Genomic DNA, 19069 nt, shown 5'->3' with positions numbered 1-19069 from the left:
GGGCTTGCGCTTCCTAGTGCAAGGACCCGACAGGGGGCTCGACTGATAAGGATGCGTAAGCAAGCTCGACTGATAAGGATGTGTAAGCAGGCTCGACTGTTAAGGAGAGGACCTTTAGGGTGCGTGAGCACGCTCGACTAATAAGGAGACGTGCTCGACCATAAGGACCTTTAGATGTTCGACTGTTAAGGATGCGTAAGCATGCTTGACTGTTAAGGAGAAGACCTTTAGGTGCTCGACTGTTAAGGAGAGGAGAGGGAGAGGAGAGGAATTCTTAGATTAGAGTTGGTCGATCTTTTCGTTCCCGGGAGGTAGATGTCATTTATCTTCCCGACCCGTCGGATGATGGAAGTTTTGAAACATATTCAAATGGGTGGCTCAGCATTCAATCTCCTGGCTGGGCTTAACGCTAACCTTTCAAGCTAACCCACCCAAAAGAGAAGGAAAGATATCCGGACACACCCCCATACGAACCAACCCATACTAACCCTTTACTTATACGAACCCTTTGCCTCAAGGTGAAATTGATCGGGTAAAGTGAACAGTTGCGGGTAACTCACAGATAGATCGCATAGATGAGCAGGTCTCAACCACCAGCCAGGTCTCAACCCCTCATGTGGGATAACCTAATGATGCGGGTCAATATCTGAATGGAGGTACATTAACCCTAGAAGGAGGTGGAATCCTAGGCATCCTTTAGCTTTCCTGGTGGCATCCTTATTAACATATTTGTCTGTAGCACACATTCTATGTTCCTGGGAATACCACCCTTAACGTTCCTGATTGATGATAAGCCCCTCCTATAGGCCACTGTAACCCATTAAAAGCCCGAAGGAGAATACATGACTGATGATAAGCCCTGATTATAAGCCCTGCCCTGATGATGATGAGAAGGCCCTACATTAAGGCCACTGAAGGGGAATACCTAGATACGAGAATCTCAGCAAGCCCGAACCACGTTAGCCTTAGCTTTGTTAGCCTTCTGAATGTCTTTCCTTGGCCCAGAGACTTCACTTATATGTCTTTTATTGGTCCATAGACTTCGGTAACTATGCCTTCCTTTAGAATAGGAGGGGAGTTGCCTGGAAATCGAACCCAGAGTACTGCTATTGGGGTGGGACAGTAAGAGAGCAGTTATGGAGAGACGCCATTAGAGATAAGAGGAGAGACGGTTTGCTGGTAACCCTTCAAGAGAAATCAAAGTATGTATTTCCTTGCCCTCAGAAGCGCAAGCCCCTCCGGGACCTTGTGTCTTTCCAAGGCTCTCGAAAATGTATAGCATTGAAACCTAAGATGCGGGAAAGAGAAGCATTAGAGAGGCCCCTCTGGCATAAGCTAAGCATTCTCCTCTATTTGCTAAGGTAAAGGTTGCTTGGTTGAATCGCGGTCCCACCACTGCCTAGGTCGGATGCGTGCTCTCGCTACCAAGTGGTGTGATTTATTCAAGCTGATGCGGCTGCTTCAGTGGGGCGGGTGACAAAGACCATAATCTAATCTCAAATACCATCCATTCAGTTGGGGTGGAGCTGAGACAAGCTGCTCGTGACGGTATGTAGCGCACACACTAATCCTGTCATTTATAGCCGGATCCTATCTATTCTACCTGCCCCCGCCTTATATCTACGATGCCAGGTTGAAGAGAGAGACTAGCAGATTCTTAAGCACCCCCCGCCAGTATAGCACATGAAAACCTTATCCATGCAATTGAAACCTGCCATAAGTGAAACTACATGCAAGTATAGTATTTGAAAACGTCTATATGCAAGTATCACGTAGATATGCAATTCTAACATCTACATGGCGACATCATATATGAACACGTAGTATTCTATTTTCTTTTATACTTCTTCAGAGCAGCGGGACACAACTGGGACTTACTTCTTCGGAGAGGCCGGTGAAAGGTAAGGCAGATTGCTTGGTTTCAATCGAATTTCATTAGTCAATCACTATATCTCTCTTGTCTTTTGGTAACTAGATAGAGACGAAATAAAGATCATTATATATGTAATTACGCTATCGAATAATTGATCGAAAGAGCGGCTCGTCCATGCCGAATCAATTCCGAGATGATTTCCCCCCCCTATGACTATTGAAGGGGAAGCAGCATCAATTAGTAGAGGGCTGCTGGTTTACTCTTTCCCTCAATCAGAAGCGGCCTACTCATGCTGACAAGGTCCCTTTTATGAATAAATTGGAGGTGGAGGTAGGGCTGGGCAACTCAACTCTCCAATGCTTTGGAGAATCAAACCCCGTGTGCACCCCTCGATTCCTCTGATTCTTATCGATCCAAGTCCATTCGGCCATCTCTTCCTGGTTGTTTCCGGAGATAACTACCACTCCCTTCCAATTCGATTTCCCGCATTGCTTATTATATAGAAAGGGGGGGCCAGCCACTGCCTTCCCACTTTCTACGTTGGCCCTCCTACATCCCCATACCCACCGTATTCTTCGACCATATCCCCCCTATTCTCCCCATTCAAGTACGTTTCGACCATTCCTTATCTTTCGATTCATCTGATCGGCCACCCTCCTTTATTTCTATCCTGAACCCTCAATCAATAAGTAAATGCCATTGCGTAGGCCGAGCAATAGCGACAACCTGGCAAGCGGTTCCTAGTAGGTCGGGTCTATCATAGTGTCAGAAGTGCTGTCATAGAAGGGGCAGTACTGGTAAGCCTTAAACTATAATGGGACTTTGGATTTCCGCCATTCACAACCCGGGCCGGGAGCAACTACTCCTACTATACATGTTTTTGTACCGTGTTCGCATGGAGTAGCCGGCCCGGCAAGTGAATCCCGCAATAATCTCCTTATTAGTCGAGCGTGCTTACGCACCCTCACCATCGGAATAGTGAGTGACTCTATCCCTCTCCTCTCCTTCACAGTCGAGCACCTAAAGGTCCTTGACAGTCGAGTGTGCTAACGCACCCTAAAGGTTCAATTTACTTATTGGGTTGGGGTGCGTTGGTCGAGCCTACTTACGCATCCTCTCCCTCTCCCTCTCCTCTTGATGGCGGCCCTCTCCCTCTCCTTAACAGTCGAGTACCTAAAGGTCCTATGGTAGCTTCCTCTAGCGATGCCACTTGTTCTTTTAAAATTTTATTGCTTTCTGCTAACGCCTTGTTCTCAGCCGTTATTATATGAATTTTATGATCTCTTTCCTGCCCTTTAGCTTCTAAAACTTCCAACTTTGTTTTGCATTTAACAATTCTTTCACATAAAGATCAGATGACCAGGTGAGAGGGGTGGATGTGGGACTATATAAGGCAAAATCATCAATGGTTTTTCCTTTGGACTTCTTGTTGCCACGTGCTTGTGGAGGAGACTTGTTTGGGTGCTTTTTGCGAAGGAGTTTCTTCCTTGTTTGCTCCCATTTTAGACGAGCTATTCTTCGTTTTAAAATGCCCCGATATTGTTTGGCATTGACCCAAACCCACTTCCCAGCTTTGGCGGATGAGGCAATTTTCACTTGTCCTAAATCATTTGTCTCCACATGTTCTGAAATTTCTAGTTCCTTTGTCATGTTTGAATGCATTTGTTGTTGCTTGCTCGCTGCTCAATACTTCCGCTGCATAAAAACTCCCTGCTTTCACACTGCTCACTGTTCGCTGCTCGCTGCTCTCACTGCTGCCCAAATTGCTCTGCTTATATCGCTGACCACACTGCTCACCACGTTGCTCTGCTCATAAATGCCCTGAATATATGTTTGTCAGAGGTGACGCCAGTGTGAGTGCAACCATTTTTCAGAAGTGAATGCCTTACGGGAACTAGGATAGCACGTCCCCTTGAGCAATAGGTAATTTTCTCAGGAAAAGTTCTGTTGGAGAAGGATTAGCTCAACCCCTGCTACTGTTCCTGGAAATGAATTTGACCTGTTAACAATAACTTCGATTTCAACAGGAGCACAGATTTGTCCTCAAACAGGAATGATCCTCCTCACAATTTCGACTCTTATTTCTGAAGATGCTTGGTCTCCTTGCAAGTGAAAACTTTTGGGAAATAAGCGCTGAAACCCTTATCACGCAATTCTGCAAATATTGAGAACCGATGTGCCTCTGATCGAAGTTGATTAGAGTTCCACTGTCTGTGCTTCACCTTCACGCAAGCTTGAGATGCCTGTTCAAAGACTCATTTCAGCAATTTACCCAGAGATCTGGATTTTACACGTTCCGTGGTCGATTCCTGCGGGAAACTTCGCCAGTCCAATCCCTAGTGCAAGAACAATTTCAGCCACACTTGGCACCAACGTTAACTCGATCTCTGCAAAACAATTCTGTGTCTTCAGATTTGACCTGCGGCTCCTTCAGATGAGTTGATTCTACCTTTCCACGGTGCTTCAACCAAGTAGTTGGTCCTTCAAAATACCATGTGCACGTAAACAAGTGTGAGACACATTTATACATTTCATTCCTTTGATCTCAATACAAATTCCTTAGCAATGCCCAAGATTTATCGTTATGGATAGAAGAGTGGCAAGGATTGCATTATGATGGTCCAAAATAATGGAGACTTAGGTCATGAAGAATGTTATACACATCGATACACTTAACTAAAAATGATTGAGTGACATCAATTCATGGACACTAGTAATTGCCACTCACTATATCAATATGTTTAATTATATAAATCTCCACAATTAGATATTTCTAAGTGAATTATAATTTTAAATTGTCTTTACGCAAAACCACATTATCTTATTTGTGAGAAATTGGTGTGTTTATCAACTATTGTTGATTTTGTAGGTACATTTATGAGAGATTGACCTAAAGTCACCATCTAGTTGGTAAAAACTAGCAAGTCACATGGCAATTAATAAGTTATCATAAAGTCACAAAATTGATTGGAAAATTAAAACTTTCTAGAAGTGCATTTTATATATTGGGGTAGTCTTTCAATAAATTAAAATGATGGAAAAGAAGTGATTTGTAGAAATTTTAACCCATGTATGGAATTGTTACAAGACTTCATTGATAAGTGGACAATTTGTTATATTGCAATAAGTAGACTAATGTGTAGATTGAATGTTAAATAATAAGACGGGGTTTTACTTCAGCTAGTGTTACAAAATTATCTAGAAAAAGTAATTGTTGCAATAGCCATTAATAAGAATGTTTTGATGAGAAATAAGGATCATAATTTGAGAAAAATCTTCATATAAATGAACATTTAAATGCGTGAATAAATAAACCTAGACATGGAACAAATCTTGTTGTGATGTGGAATCTATCATAAAATGAGGAATGTGATTATTTGTCTCCAACATAAAATAATAAAAAAGTTTTCATAATAATAATATATAGGTTATATAGAGGTAATGTGGGGATAACAAAGCATAAGGAAACAAATCAATATTTCTGGTCTACAAGAGTGGCTACATTACCTAAACCTACAAAGCTAATTCTCATATGAATTTTTCTTAGGTTTTAAGAACTTTGGTGCAATTTAGAGATCTTGTAAATTTATATTGACTTCAAAATTGTTGGGTCTATCTTAGGCATTAGGCAATAGTAGTTAAAAAATTTAGGACTTAGGACTAAGAATTTTTCAAACCACAACAATATTAGTGAACTAAATAGAGTTTCATCAACATAGAAATGTTCATCAAGTTAATGCCCTACGTCTAGCATATAAATATAATAACTTCAAAAAATGATATTTTAAAATACATTATCAATTATTTATTTTCTAGATATTTTAGTAAGTTTCCTTATTATATTGAGGATTATCATACTCATTGGTTATAAACTAGCATTGTTATTGTTTACTTCTCTCCCATTTCAAAGTCAAAATTCAGTACAATGGAAATCATTTGTACATCATGCAACTAATATGGTTTAGTCCATGAAAATTATCAAAACTTATGGATATTAGACCTATCATTTAACTACACACTAGTTTCCCAATATCAAAGTTTAGCAAAAATTGCACAATCTAGAATTTTTTTTGAGAGACAACATTATAAAATTATGTCTTTGACAAGACTAATAGTTGCTAGTTACATTTTGTTAATTGATATATAATAAATGAAAATTTAATATCCAATGTTGAAGCAAATTCATCTATTAAATACATCTCTTTCTTGATAATCTTGGACAAGCAATGTTTTTGTACTATATCTAGTTGGGTAATATTCGCTGCATAAGTTATCATGAACTTAATTAAATTACTTTTGAACATCATGCTTTGATAGCTCATAAAATGCACACATAATATAAAAGTTATTAAAAGTATTTTAAAAGATGTAAGTTACCCTACAGTGCTTTCCAATGCAATTTAGCTCTTCATTTGTGTTTCTGCATCTATAATAATTGATTTATAACATTTTTGCAATAACAAGATTTTCCAAATTTCCTCAAGGATATTTGATCCCTATACAAACCCTATCCAAATCAATATAACTTAATCTTATATATTGCACTTGTATTACCATCAATTGTGAGAGTTGTTTTTCATTATGAACTTGAAACATTATTAACCAAATTAATTATGTATTGTAAATAGTCCAACCTATGAATTCTTGTGCAAACATATTCAAACTTATGACTCATTCATTAAACTTATATATCCATTCCATATTATATAATATCACATAACCAATATAATACAATGTTAATAAATTCACGTAACCTTGAAGAATACTTATATGAATTTAATATATTTTATACCTTCTATAGTTTTATATAAAATCAGAACTCATTCATTAAACTTATATATCCATTCCATATTATATAATATCACATAACCCAATATAATACAATGTTAATAAATTCATGTAACCTTGAAGAATACTTATATGAATTTAATATATTTTATACCTTCTATAGTTTTATATAAAATCAGAACAAATGTATATTTATTTTTATATTTTTTAAAATCCCCATTCCATATTAGATAATATCACAAAACCCAATATAATACAATGTTAATAAATTCACGTAAACCTGAAGAACACTTATATGAATTTAATATATTTTATACCTTTTATGATTGTGTCGAGGGGCTCTCTAGAACACTTATAGGAATTTAACATTTTTTATATCTTCTATGATTGCGTCGAGAGGGACTCTCCAATCCAGTATGGAAAGGATGTTGTAAGGTTATGTTATGTAAACATTTTGACTCAATCAAATTACATAACAATACAAATAAAAATAAAATATAAAAAAAATTAATAATTATAATTATAAAAATAAAATTAATAATTATAATTATTAATTAAAATATTTTGACTAGGTCAAATTACATAAAAATAAAAATAAAATAATATAAAAGAAAGAAAGGAAAAAGAAATTAATAATTATAATTATCAATTATTAAGAATTAAACTAGTCTAGATCCATCTTAACTTCAGATCTACCAAAGGTCAAGAATTAAAATGGAACTACTTTAATTTTATATAAACTCTGGTTCTATATAAACTCAAGAACAAATTTATAGTTTTTTATAATTATTTTAATCCCCATAATAATATCACAAAATCCAATAAATACAATTTTAATAAATTCACATAAACCCTGAAAAACACTTATATGAATTTAATATCTTTTATAATAATAATAATAATAATAATAATATCCATTTTTAAGGTCACAACCAAGCCAGACACCAAATTGGTGTATGAGACCCCCTTGTTTGTGGGACAATGGACCCACCTCCGCACAACAATTTGACTGCTAAATCTACAAAGGCATACATACTCTACCCCCTCTGGTTTTGAACCTGTGACCTCTTAGAAGGAAACACATGCTCTTAACCATTAGGCCCGTTCAAGTTGTATAAAAATCACGAACAAATATATAATTTTTTTTATAATTTTTTAAATTCCATTTACTCAATTTCATTAAACAATAAAAGAACAAGTTGGATTATCCAAATCTCTTACACATAAAAAGCAACTATAAAATAAGTCATATTGACCCCATTCATTATTTGCACAGTTTCTCTTACACATAAAAAGCAATTATAAAATAAGTCATATTGACCCCATTCATTATTTGCACAGTTTCTCTTACACATAAAAAGCAATTATAAAATAAGTCATATTGACCCCATTCATTATTTGCACAGTTTCTATAGATGGGACTTGATCATGTTTCCGTCCTCCCAAATCTCATTTGGGAAATTTTAATATTTCTTTGGTAGTTGAGCTGAACTGGACGAATCAATTCCCTCCATACAAAGCATCAACTATCACAAGTGTAATACATGCAATTCCATTATAACTGTTGACGTTACCTACAATGACGCATTTTGATGTCGTTCATTTTACATGGGAATACAAACAAGCATCTTACAAAAATGAATACAGTCAAAAAAATGTTAGCTAAATATGGTCAATGGTCCAGCATGACATATGAGAGGGAAAACTGCATTAGCTTGCAGTGGAACTCTTGATTGAGTTGGAGCTTGAAAACTTAACCAGTCCAAAAAATTATATATGGGGTCCTTAATGGGGTAGTTTCCTATCTTGCAAGAATGCCAAGGCAATAAATTTTATCAAATTCTACAGAAATCGGCTGTCTTTGACTTTCTAAACTGCTCAATTTCTATAAAGAGATTCCTGATTTATTTCTTTCAATTCTGTTCTAATGAAAAATCAGAGAATAGCATGTTTCTCAACGAGCTATGACTGCCTTCCTGTAAAAATAGTAAGAAGAATCTAGGGCACTTGAAACATGCAGTTCACTTCCAACACTGGAAGCATTGCACCTTGCTTGAAAAGATCTCAAAAGTTCAACTGTACAGGTCAATCAAGTGCAAGTTGTTGCGATTGCTGTTAATTAACATAAAACTTCATCTCAGAAAATTCTATATTACACTCATTTGATATTTCCTATTCTCCTACTTGTATGTTATAGGCCCGGATCTGGACATAACAAACCGACGAAGAGGACTAGGCCCGGATGTGCCATCGGAACTCGGGGTATCTATGAAGGAAACCTTTCTCATTCCAGTGTAGTCAAGTGGCCCTGATAGGCGGACACCACCACCAATAGGTTTGATGTCTGCATCACTGGAAGATTCCAAATCCAGAAGTGGAGACTTTCTCTGGGCTGAAAACTTAAGTGTGCTTGATGTTGCTCCCTCGCTGGAATCCACAGTATGATCACTATAAAATTGTCCATTCCTTGAAGGTACATGGCTTAGTGGTATGCCCAAAGAATGTCTCCTTGACGGACTAATCAGTACCAAAGTGGGTACAGAATTTTCATAGTACTGTTGGTAGATTGACCTTAAGATTGCATAGGGTACATGCACTTCCAGTGTGCTTCGTGAAAGATAATTTGAGAGCTCACATAATTGATCCAGGAATAGTAACTTTGCCACTAATGGGGACCTGTTCATACAATCATTTATAAACATGTTTTTTTAGCTTAGATTGAAACGGATTGCCGTGCAGTTGAACTTGTAAGTGACAAAAAAGACCATACCTGTTACTGTCACTCCAGGATTGAAGTATAATCGTTGAAGCACATTTAATGAAGATTTTCATAGATGCCTTTATGTTCACCTCAACAGATGTAATTCCCTCCAGGTTCTGTAATTCTGCTTCCAGGTCCTTAAGTTCAGTACCATTCCTGTTTGACTGTTGCTGAGAAAGAAGCTGCCTCTCAAGTTCTTTCCTTTCTGCCCTAACAAATTCACTTGCAGCAGTAACTGCATTTATGCACCTGAAAATTTCCATAATCATCAGTGATGCTGACCCAGATGCTAAAATATACAGACTTTTAATTTCTGTAATTAACTAGACTTCAGAACAATAGATTCTTTAAATGGCAGCATGGAAAAATATATGAGAACAAAAATTCGATATACCTTGCCAAACAATGGACATTATTGTTGAAGCCTCCAGTACTAACATTAAACGTAGAAGTACTCCAGATGTTGGATGTCATACATGTTGCATAGAGATATGGCAACAAGCCCCATGTAACATCACCAACACCAACCATGTCCAAGAGGATGGAGTTAACTAATGCAGTATCATGTTCTGTGGTCACACCCAAAGTGTTGGTTAATGTTTTCAACCTCCGAATATCTTCTCTCTCCGGCAGAGAAGCTGGTAAGTGTTTTGTGAAGTCTGACAATAGTGAGAATAGCAGAGGAGTATTTGCATCAAGGACTTGTCCAGCAGCTTCAGCTAACAGAGAACTAAAGCACAATGCTTGTCCTACCTGAATTGAAAAGTTAATCAGAGGCTCTAACTCATGAACCTGTTTCAAATAATAATCCCTTTCCCTCCAATTATGCATACGTGCAGAGAGGGCCTCAAGATATTCCTTGTTGGAACGCAATGTAGTATCGATGCAGCTCAAAAGAGCAGTCAGATGCTCTCGAATGATACCATCAAGTTTATCAACACCATATGGACCAAACAACCGAACAAAAGCCTTGAGTTCGGAAAGGTCTGTTACCGCCTCAGCAAAGTACCCCCCAACTGGTCTTGCACTCTTGAAGCACTTATCTATAGGTGTAAATAAAATACCAGCACCATTTACATCTTTAACAACATTCTCCAGGTACCAATCACAGATAATTGAAATCGCTGTGCCTGTGTTCTGTACAGGTTTCTCAAAAGTATGCAAACCATGTATGGGTCCAGAAAATGCCTCACACAACAACACCTCCCGCATACCCTGAGTTAAATCCATACTTACATGCTGTTCAACCAGATGAACTATATTCATATGACGGTGAACCAATGACTCCAGAACAGAAGGCCGCTGAAGGTCCCTATCAATCTTTAAAATTGTAATCAACCTTCTCTTGAAGTTGTTTAGTACACAATCCCTCAGGTACTGTAAAATGAAATCCAACAATCAATGTGCTAGAATTGAAAAGCTTATTTGTATTATAGTAAGCAGCTCGACATTCATAAACTACTAGAAAATAAATGCCCAAAGGAAGAAAAAATTTGGAAATTGTAATCAATCTTCTCCTGAAGTTGTTTAGTACACAATCCCTCAAGTACTGTAAAATGAAATCCAACAGTCAATGTGCTAAAATTGAAAAGCTTATTTGTATTATAGTAAGCAGCTAGACATTCATAAACTGCTAGAAAATAAATGCCCAAAGGAAGAAAAAAATTGGAATATATATATATACACACCCTTCAGTGGTCTGCACTTTAATACACATTCTAGTTATTGTAGTCTGAAGAGCCTTTTAGAATCATTTAACTTCCACTAAAGTAAAGGAACTGATAAAACGATGGGGCAATCACTGGCAAAACATAAAATAACTACACAAGTATTTGATACAATGACAATTACTGTGATGATGTCAGGAAAAATAATAATAATAATTCCATTTATCTATGCGGAAGATTTATGTACTCTATATCCATGTCCTTATCAGTATATTGACCCCATCTCCATAAGCACTTACGAATAATGTTTTCACGGCCTGGACATGGTTGTCTTCATAAGAATCTGTCAGATAAATACCACTTAGCAGCTTAGTAATATTATAAGGTATAGTCCAAAGAGAATTAGGACAAGCAGAAGAAAAAAGGCATAAATTTTGTCAATCATGTAATTTAAATGAGTTTTGGAACCCACTAGCTACTTCATTATGATACTGAATCGAATCAATGAACTGATTAGAGCCCAATTAGCTGCTTAATAGCATGATCATGGACTTGCTGCCTAATAGTCAACTTCAAACAGCTCCAACTGTCATAGATGTGAACTATCACACAGCATCATCTCAGATATTCTAGGGTTTATATACTGTTGATGAGAGTAGCTAAGGCAGGTACTTCTGCACAGGTCTATGTGTCTAGACATGCAAAAGTCACCCAATTGACCCTTAACCTTGGAAATTACTTAAATTATTAAAGTAACTAACTTTTATAAGATAAAGTGAGTTAATCTAAAGAAATGCAAAGGTTATTTGCATTAGTGAATTAGATAAATCTCAACCATCGATCTCAAATGATGATGAGACTTAATCTCAACCATCAATCACTTACGAGATTAGGGTCATGGATTTGGTCAATAACTCAAACTTCTAAAAGGAAGGCTAGTCTAAGGGAGAAAACACATCTTTTAGCACAAGAAACAGTGAAATAATGAGATCTCAATGATTAGATGAAGGACTGTTCTCCACTCTGTGTCAACTACCCTATAGCAGTGCACATTATTTTTCAAAGCATTCCATCATGTTCAAGCAGTCAGAGATCTAGAGATCATCATCTTTCAGCAATTTTGTCGAGGTTGTCAATCCAAATTCTGCAGCACAGTGGGCCATCACTGTAAAAATGATGCTAGTATGTTTATAAAGCCATGTAACACACCTAGGTAAACTTAAGAATTTTCAGCAAAGAGTTTCACTCTAGGGAGTTTTTTAACCTCAACTAATTATTTATGTTTTTCCTAAACATCAAATAATTAGCGGAGTTTTTCTCCCAAGCATACCCCAAAGCTAGAGCGGGTCTCGATGGTGTTGTCTTATTTGAGTCTTAGTGTATAGAGTCATTGTATAATGTCATACTAGATCATATCTAAAGTCTTGCAGAATTTGGTTAAGTTTAAGTGTCTAATTTTTATTATTAAAATTTCCCACTGGTCGAGATTTTAATAATTATTTTGATGTAAATTTTAGAATGTAATGTCTATAGAAGTTGATGGGGGCATGAGTAAGAACCTCTACACCTCAACTTTCTATTTAGACAAATTTTGAGGGTTAAAATTATGTCTAGCCCCCAGATTATTATTATTTCTATTTTCCAGCAAAAAAATGGCAAAATAATTAACCGGAAATTGGTCAGAAAATAAAAATGAGAGAAAATAAATTCTCTCCAAGTGAAAATATTTAAAAAAAGGAATGTGCACTTTCCAAGAAGGGAATCTCCACAAATCAGGGAAGCAAAAATTCAAGAAAAATTCGTTGGGCCAGAAAAGAGGAATTAATTCCTAGAAAAGTCATTTTTTTAAGGAAAATTGAATTTATGGTCCAAGTTGGTTAAGTGAATGGGAGTTTTTCGAGGAGAAAAGATCAGAAAATTTATTTTTTGGACCAAGAAAAAAGCAATTATCAAGGACTTAGAATTTTTTCTCAAGCAATCAAGGGTGGAGATTATTTTGACATGGATCAAGCATTTAACCAGCTAGGATCAAGTCAAATTTGTGCACCTTCATGGACCTAGTCATTTTTCACTTGGAAGAGTCTCTAGAACTCTCATTTTTTCTATATAAGGAAGCATATGCTCCTCATTGTAACATCTCTTGATATTGTACTTTGGCTTTTGGCTCTTGAAGCTCTCTATTTTGAAATAATAAAACACAAGTCTTTGGGGTGAAGTATTGTGGCTCTTCTTCTATGGATATGGTAATGATTCTTTGAGTTTTAAGTTTCTACTGGTAATCACATTTGTTATTTCCATTTGCTCATGGTAGAATTATTAGTGTATAGCTATCTTATACTGGTAATTGGATTTGAAGAATATTTTAGGATTGGACGTGGCTAGTGTGTTTTTATTTAAGTTACTAGAACTTCCTTCCATTGTATTTTTCCTATCTCATTTGGATATAACAAAACTTCTCTGAGTTGTATAGAAAATCATTTGTTTGAATCAGATCTCATGTATGAGGGGATGGTTTTGTTTAAGTTAACCCACTCTTGAGTGATGAAGTGGGTGTTGATTTGGGGTAGCATCGGATATGCTCTAGCCATGAAAATTGGTGGAGAGACTAAAGCATATGAGATCTCCAAGACCCATAAATGGTTTGGACAGATTGTACACGGTTTGGGAGATATTAAAATAATTAGTATTTTAATGGAGTTCCTAAGTCTAAACTTAGGAAAAATAAAATATTAATGGATATTAAAATAAAATTGGGTTAGAAGGTTCCAAAAGTCATGGATCAAGCCAAATCTAATCTTAGCCGTTGATTAGAGATTTAATCTCGACCGTTGAAGGACCAATGAGAAAAGTATAAGAGGAGGCTTGAGGGTCAGTTAGAGAATAGACCAGAGTGATCAGTGATTCATTTTGCTAGAGCGGGGTTGCTAAGCAAAAGTGAATCAGTGATCAGCAACCAAGGGTAGTGAGTACTGGGTAGAGAGGCAGAGACAGTGCCAAGAGACCAACGCAGAAGCAGAGAGTGAAAGCAGCAGCCAGAGCAGGGCACGCAAAGCCCAGTAGAGACAGCGCAGAGCCCAGAGGGACTGCGTCATCCACGCAGAGGGCAGAGGAAGTGACGTAGAGGGCCCCAGAGGCTGCGCAGTGCCTCAGAGGGCTGATGCAGAGGGTCCTGGGGCTGACGCAGTGTAGCAGGAGGTTGACGAAGAGGCTCGAAGGGCCAGTGTTGAGCTTCAAAGTCATCGGAGAGGGTTTTGTGGGACAAGTTTTCTAAATGCATGTTTCCGAATAGAGAGGTATTGCTACGATGTAATTTTTCTTTGTCGGGTGAGCTGATTAGGCACCCAGTTGTACTCAAGGAAACACTGCATAATAATATACCCTCAAAATAGTTGCACCAGTTTCTTGCATTGGGTTTCTCCAGGGATATTTGTCCAAAAATAACGGTGTAACTTGTGTGTTTGTTTTCTTTCAGCTAATGATCTGTAGATGTTGTGACTGTATTGTGTTTATTTCGGTATTTAAAGGTTTTAAATAATTTGTTCAGAATTTACAAATAGAAGAAATAAACCAGGATTAATTTCCTAACGGATAGACTTAGAAAATTCAATAGTCGGAGAATCCACTATATTTCACTAGACGATTTTTCTAAGGAATTTGTTGTAGGGTTTCTAGACCTGGGCTTGGGGAAAATTATTTATTTCATCTACTTCTCTAAACCACTGTGCTTAATTGAATAAATCTGCTAATAAGAGCTTTGTTTGTTGATTGTAGGAACCAAGTTGTACTCGTATTCCTTTGATCTCACCCTTGTATATTTGTAAATAAATTTTTGTGAATAGATCTAGCAATTATATTTTAGTTGATTTGTATATATATTTTGCCTTGGGTTCTATTTCACATTTTGTTTGCAGATCTGTGAGCCAGGGTACGGATTTCTCTAGCAAATTTTTTGCAGGTGGATCTGGCCCCAAATGCTAGGAGAAACAAAGATTTTTTGAAGGTCGTAGACCTATCCTACCCTCTGATCCAAATCAAATTTTTCTTTGAGGGCTTTAAGTACAAAAATTTTACAAATCTTTCTGGTTTTTTTCTCATTAAAATCTCTTAAACATATTTTTTTAGGCCCCTTTTTCAACATTGGTTTGGTGAAAATCATTTTTTAATCTCAGATCTGATTTTGTTTGAAAGTCGTGTCTGTTGCAGGAGTATTTTCTGTCCAAGACCAAGGGCAAACCCTTGACATTTTGTGCAAACGCTAAGCTTTTTGTTTGCAGAGAATTTCTTTGGGATTTTTAAGCCCGGATCTTACTGAGTAAAATTTATTTAGAGGTTTGAAATTGTTTGCAAAAATTTATTGAAGGAAGCCGTAGGGTTTTCTAGCCTTTTTTCTGCAAGACAGAGCCTTTAGAGGCCTACAAACCCTGGTGCAAGGCTTTGAAACCCTAACAATTTCTGTATGCATTTTCAAACAAATTTCTGGAGAATCCAGTGTCAAAAATTTGAAGTTGATCCAATATTAACATTTTAAGTTTTCAATTGCAACATTTTTTGGGGGCCTATTCCTCCTTGGCCGAGAGTCTATTCCTCGACGTTTTGCAGTGAAAATCACAACTTCCTTCAATGTTATTTACCATAAATTTGGAGGAGGGCCATGCCAGAAGGCTTGGATCCTATCGTTACTATTTGAGGAAAGCTGCAAGCATTTTGAGGTTTGTCTCTTGGAGCTGCAAGCTCTACAAGTCTGCCATATTCACCTGTCCGAGAGCCATTCTTGGCCTGAGCATTTTTGTTAGTAAATCGAATTTCTGGAAGCTGTCCACAAATTTTTTGGGGCCATTCTCTTTGTCAGGGCCATTTTCAATTTTTTGAAGTCAATCTTTTGGAAGTCATCTTCAATTCTTGGATCAGAATCGAATTATTGAGGAGTCGTCTTCATCTTCTGAATTTCTTTGACGTCCTGCAATTGGAGCCAGAAAAAAATTGGGGCAAAGGAAAAAAAATCCATTAAAAAGTTGAGGCCATTAAAGTTAAATTCTAATTCAACAATTGCGTTAATTATTTCCTTGAGATTGGACGTCAATTTTATTAGAGGTAATTTCATTTGGGAGAATCGATTGAACATTTACATTTCTCTTTTAATAATCAAAGTTGCTAAATAATCTTTAATCAAGTTACCTAGATAAATAATTGTCTTGCCCTTAGATCTCCTAGACTTGTTGCAACAAGTTTTCCCTTTCTAACCGTCCTTAGGGACTACCCCCCTTAGCTTACCTAGGAGAGAGCTTGAACGAAGTGAGTAGGGAATAGGTGACAATCCCTACTCTAAGGGTTGCACCATAAAAGATTATACCTTGCGGGGTTAGAAACTTTTCGCGTATTTAGGTATACATCTTAGGTGACAACAAGGACTATTATGTAAGTTTGCAAGGTTCAAGGAAGATTGCAATGGGAAACAAGGGAGAAGGAACTAGATCAGCGAGCAATATTGAAAGACAGATCTGCAAAAGGTTTGATTAGTTGGATCATTTCCAGGTTTTGTTGTATTTGTATTTTTCCTTGGAGGGCCAGTTTCCTAGGAAGGGAGCCCTTGTATGCTGTAGATTATTGATAATGAAACAACAAATTTTGAAGGGAAGAAATTAAGTGTGCTTGTGCTTAAGATTGGTGCTTTAATTTGCTTCTGCTGTTATATTTTATTTACGTGTTAAAAATCTCAGCCGTACTTTTTATTCAGCAGATCTGCATAATAATCTGCTAGGAAATCATTAGTCAGGCTACCAGGTTTAGAAAATTAACATATACAAACCCACAAATCCCACTAAGAAAAAAGAAATCATACTCTCTCTAGGCCCTAGGAACACCGCTCCAAAACATCCCTTAAATTGTTGGGGGAAACTTCATTCTTATCATTACTTTCAACGAGAAAAGGGGAGGCATTCTTAGGTTCATCGAGGATAAATGAATCAAAGAAATCAACAAAGAGCTTACGATGTGAGCATGATAAAGGGTAATGGATGCCACATTGGCAAAATGAAAAGTGGTGGCCTGCAACATAGAGCAATTCACTTAGACTGATTCATAGTTTTTGAATCCTACATGGGAAGGAAGACAATGATGGCAGCCAAAATCATTCCAAGTACAAGGTCTAACCACTAGCTGAAATGCACAAGATGAAAATGTCAAGGCACTCATAAGGCTCTGTAATTCTACTTTGAGAAATTACGGATAACACATACGGACATCCAAAATAATATAGGGACTAGTGGGAGGATGCTGGAAGATTGGCCAATAGAAAAATGTATATTTCAACACAAATTTAAGCACTTGAAATTGAAACTAAAATCCTAGAACGTAGACTTTTCGAAATATATTCCAAGCCAAAGGAGAATTGGAGAAGAGCATGATGGACATTCAAAAGGTAATATTGGCCAAGGGAATAACAACATACCCAAAAACTCAAGAGACTCAACCTCAAGAAAATTTGGACTGTTATCAAACAAACTCACACTTCTTGAGATAAAGTCCGAAAACTTCAAGTGCAGGTCCAGTGAAACTAAGAGGGGGCCACCGTCACCTCAACGACCCTCTTCTACACTTTAGGTCAGCTCACCTCTAGCTCAATGGGGGATTCCCTAGGTTAAAATTGATGGGATTTAAGGTAATGAGTTCCAAGGATGTGAAGAGTAAATCCAGCAAAATGGTTTTGAAAGAATTTCAGGGTATAGTTTGACGGAAGGACTAGTGCCTTAGCCTACTACCTCAGTTTTGGGGCATATGTGGTCAACTAATGACTCCTTTGGAGGAAGGCGAGTGGATCTAGGGTGATATTCAGGGCTATTCACTACCGGTCATAGAATATCCACCTGGTATCTTACAAAATCCATGAAGTTCAAGGGAATATTCTCCACTAGAAATCTTCCACTACAAAAGTACAATTATACTTGATAATCATCCATACATAAATCCAGCAAGATTAGAATGGAGACTTCAAAATAGTTATATTTACCTCAGAATCTCGGATCTGTGGTTGCTGTAGGATTGACTTCATGTAATGGTGCCAATAATCAGACTTTAATTCCCTTTTATAGTAAATTCTGGTCTTCAAAAGATGGTTGACTTCTTTTCTTCAATATCTTGGCTCTTGACTGTAATTCGGTGCTTATTTTAGTGGAGGATGCCCTAGATACTCCATGAGTGAGAGGAGTTATAGCCCAGAAAATTAATCCTCGTCTCTTTGGTCTCCCTTCTTCTCTTCTTGATGATTGATGCCCTTGATAATCTTTTTGTGCTTTGGTTCTTGAATGTCCTTTATTGGGTTGCCCTTCTTTGACTTGTCACCTTAGCTCTAATACCATGTTGAGAAATCTAGGGGCAACAACATAGGATGATTTCTCTTGTAATGATAATTGTTTGTGATGTATTTTAACTTCATTTGCTTAGCTTCTTCTTTTACTTATTGTCATTAGTGTTTTTCTTCATCAAACAACTACCAAATCATAAATAACAATAAGACAAAGGATACAAGATATAGGCGAACAGTGAGGGCCAAAACTTCTCCAATCTGAGAGAAAAACCCACGAGAAATCTTCTTCTTATAGAATCTTCAATCGACAAATTCCAAGACCTAGACCCTTGACAAGATCTCCTAGACAAAGACACCTTCAAGACCAAGTCCAATTTCTTCCTTGTAGAAGTTTCTCCTCACAATGTTAACCCAAGTCAAGCTTGCAATTATGACTGCAACTTTGGCCCTCTAAGTTTACAATTTCATCCCCCTATTCTAGAAGTTTGACCATATTTGGAGCAGTTTGACTAGAGTTGACTTTGACCTTGGAAGGGAATTTGAATGAGGGTTTGACTTGGTATGTAGGTGAAAGTTTGGTATTGGTTCTTGGCTTGGATATCTCTCATTTTGATCTAATTGGATAAGGAAAGCATTGCAGGGCTTTTCCCATTGTGGGGTTTCCCAAGGTAAAATTG

The 19069-nt window shown here is 37.1% G+C and overlaps 1 protein-coding gene across 2 annotated transcripts in view; it reads right to left on the bottom strand.

The window, feature by feature from the left end:
- Positions 1–8290: 8290 nt before the first annotated feature.
- The window catches only part of GRL (transcription activator), a 380056-nt gene continuing 369277 nt past the window's right edge, over positions 8291–19069 (bottom strand). For both annotated transcript variants that reach the window (XM_089373054.1, XM_089373053.1), the window contains 3 exons: positions 9817–10799; positions 9432–9671; positions 8291–9337 (listed from right to left, as the gene is read on the bottom strand). In XM_089373054.1, the coding sequence (XP_089229180.1) occupies positions 8842–9337; positions 9432–9671; positions 9817–10799 (1719 nt within the window). In that variant the 3' untranslated portion in view covers positions 8291–8841. The remainder of the gene's footprint in view (positions 9338–9431; positions 9672–9816; positions 10800–19069) is intronic.

Source organism: Pinus tabuliformis, chromosome 8 (genome assembly GCF_031772625.1).
Source record: "Pinus tabuliformis cultivar Carrire ecotype Pingquan chromosome 8, CPIR1, whole genome shotgun sequence".
In the NCBI taxonomy this organism is placed as follows: Eukaryota; Viridiplantae; Streptophyta; class Pinopsida; order Pinales; family Pinaceae; genus Pinus; species Pinus tabuliformis.
This window is presented reverse-complemented; position numbering and strand designations above follow the sequence as displayed.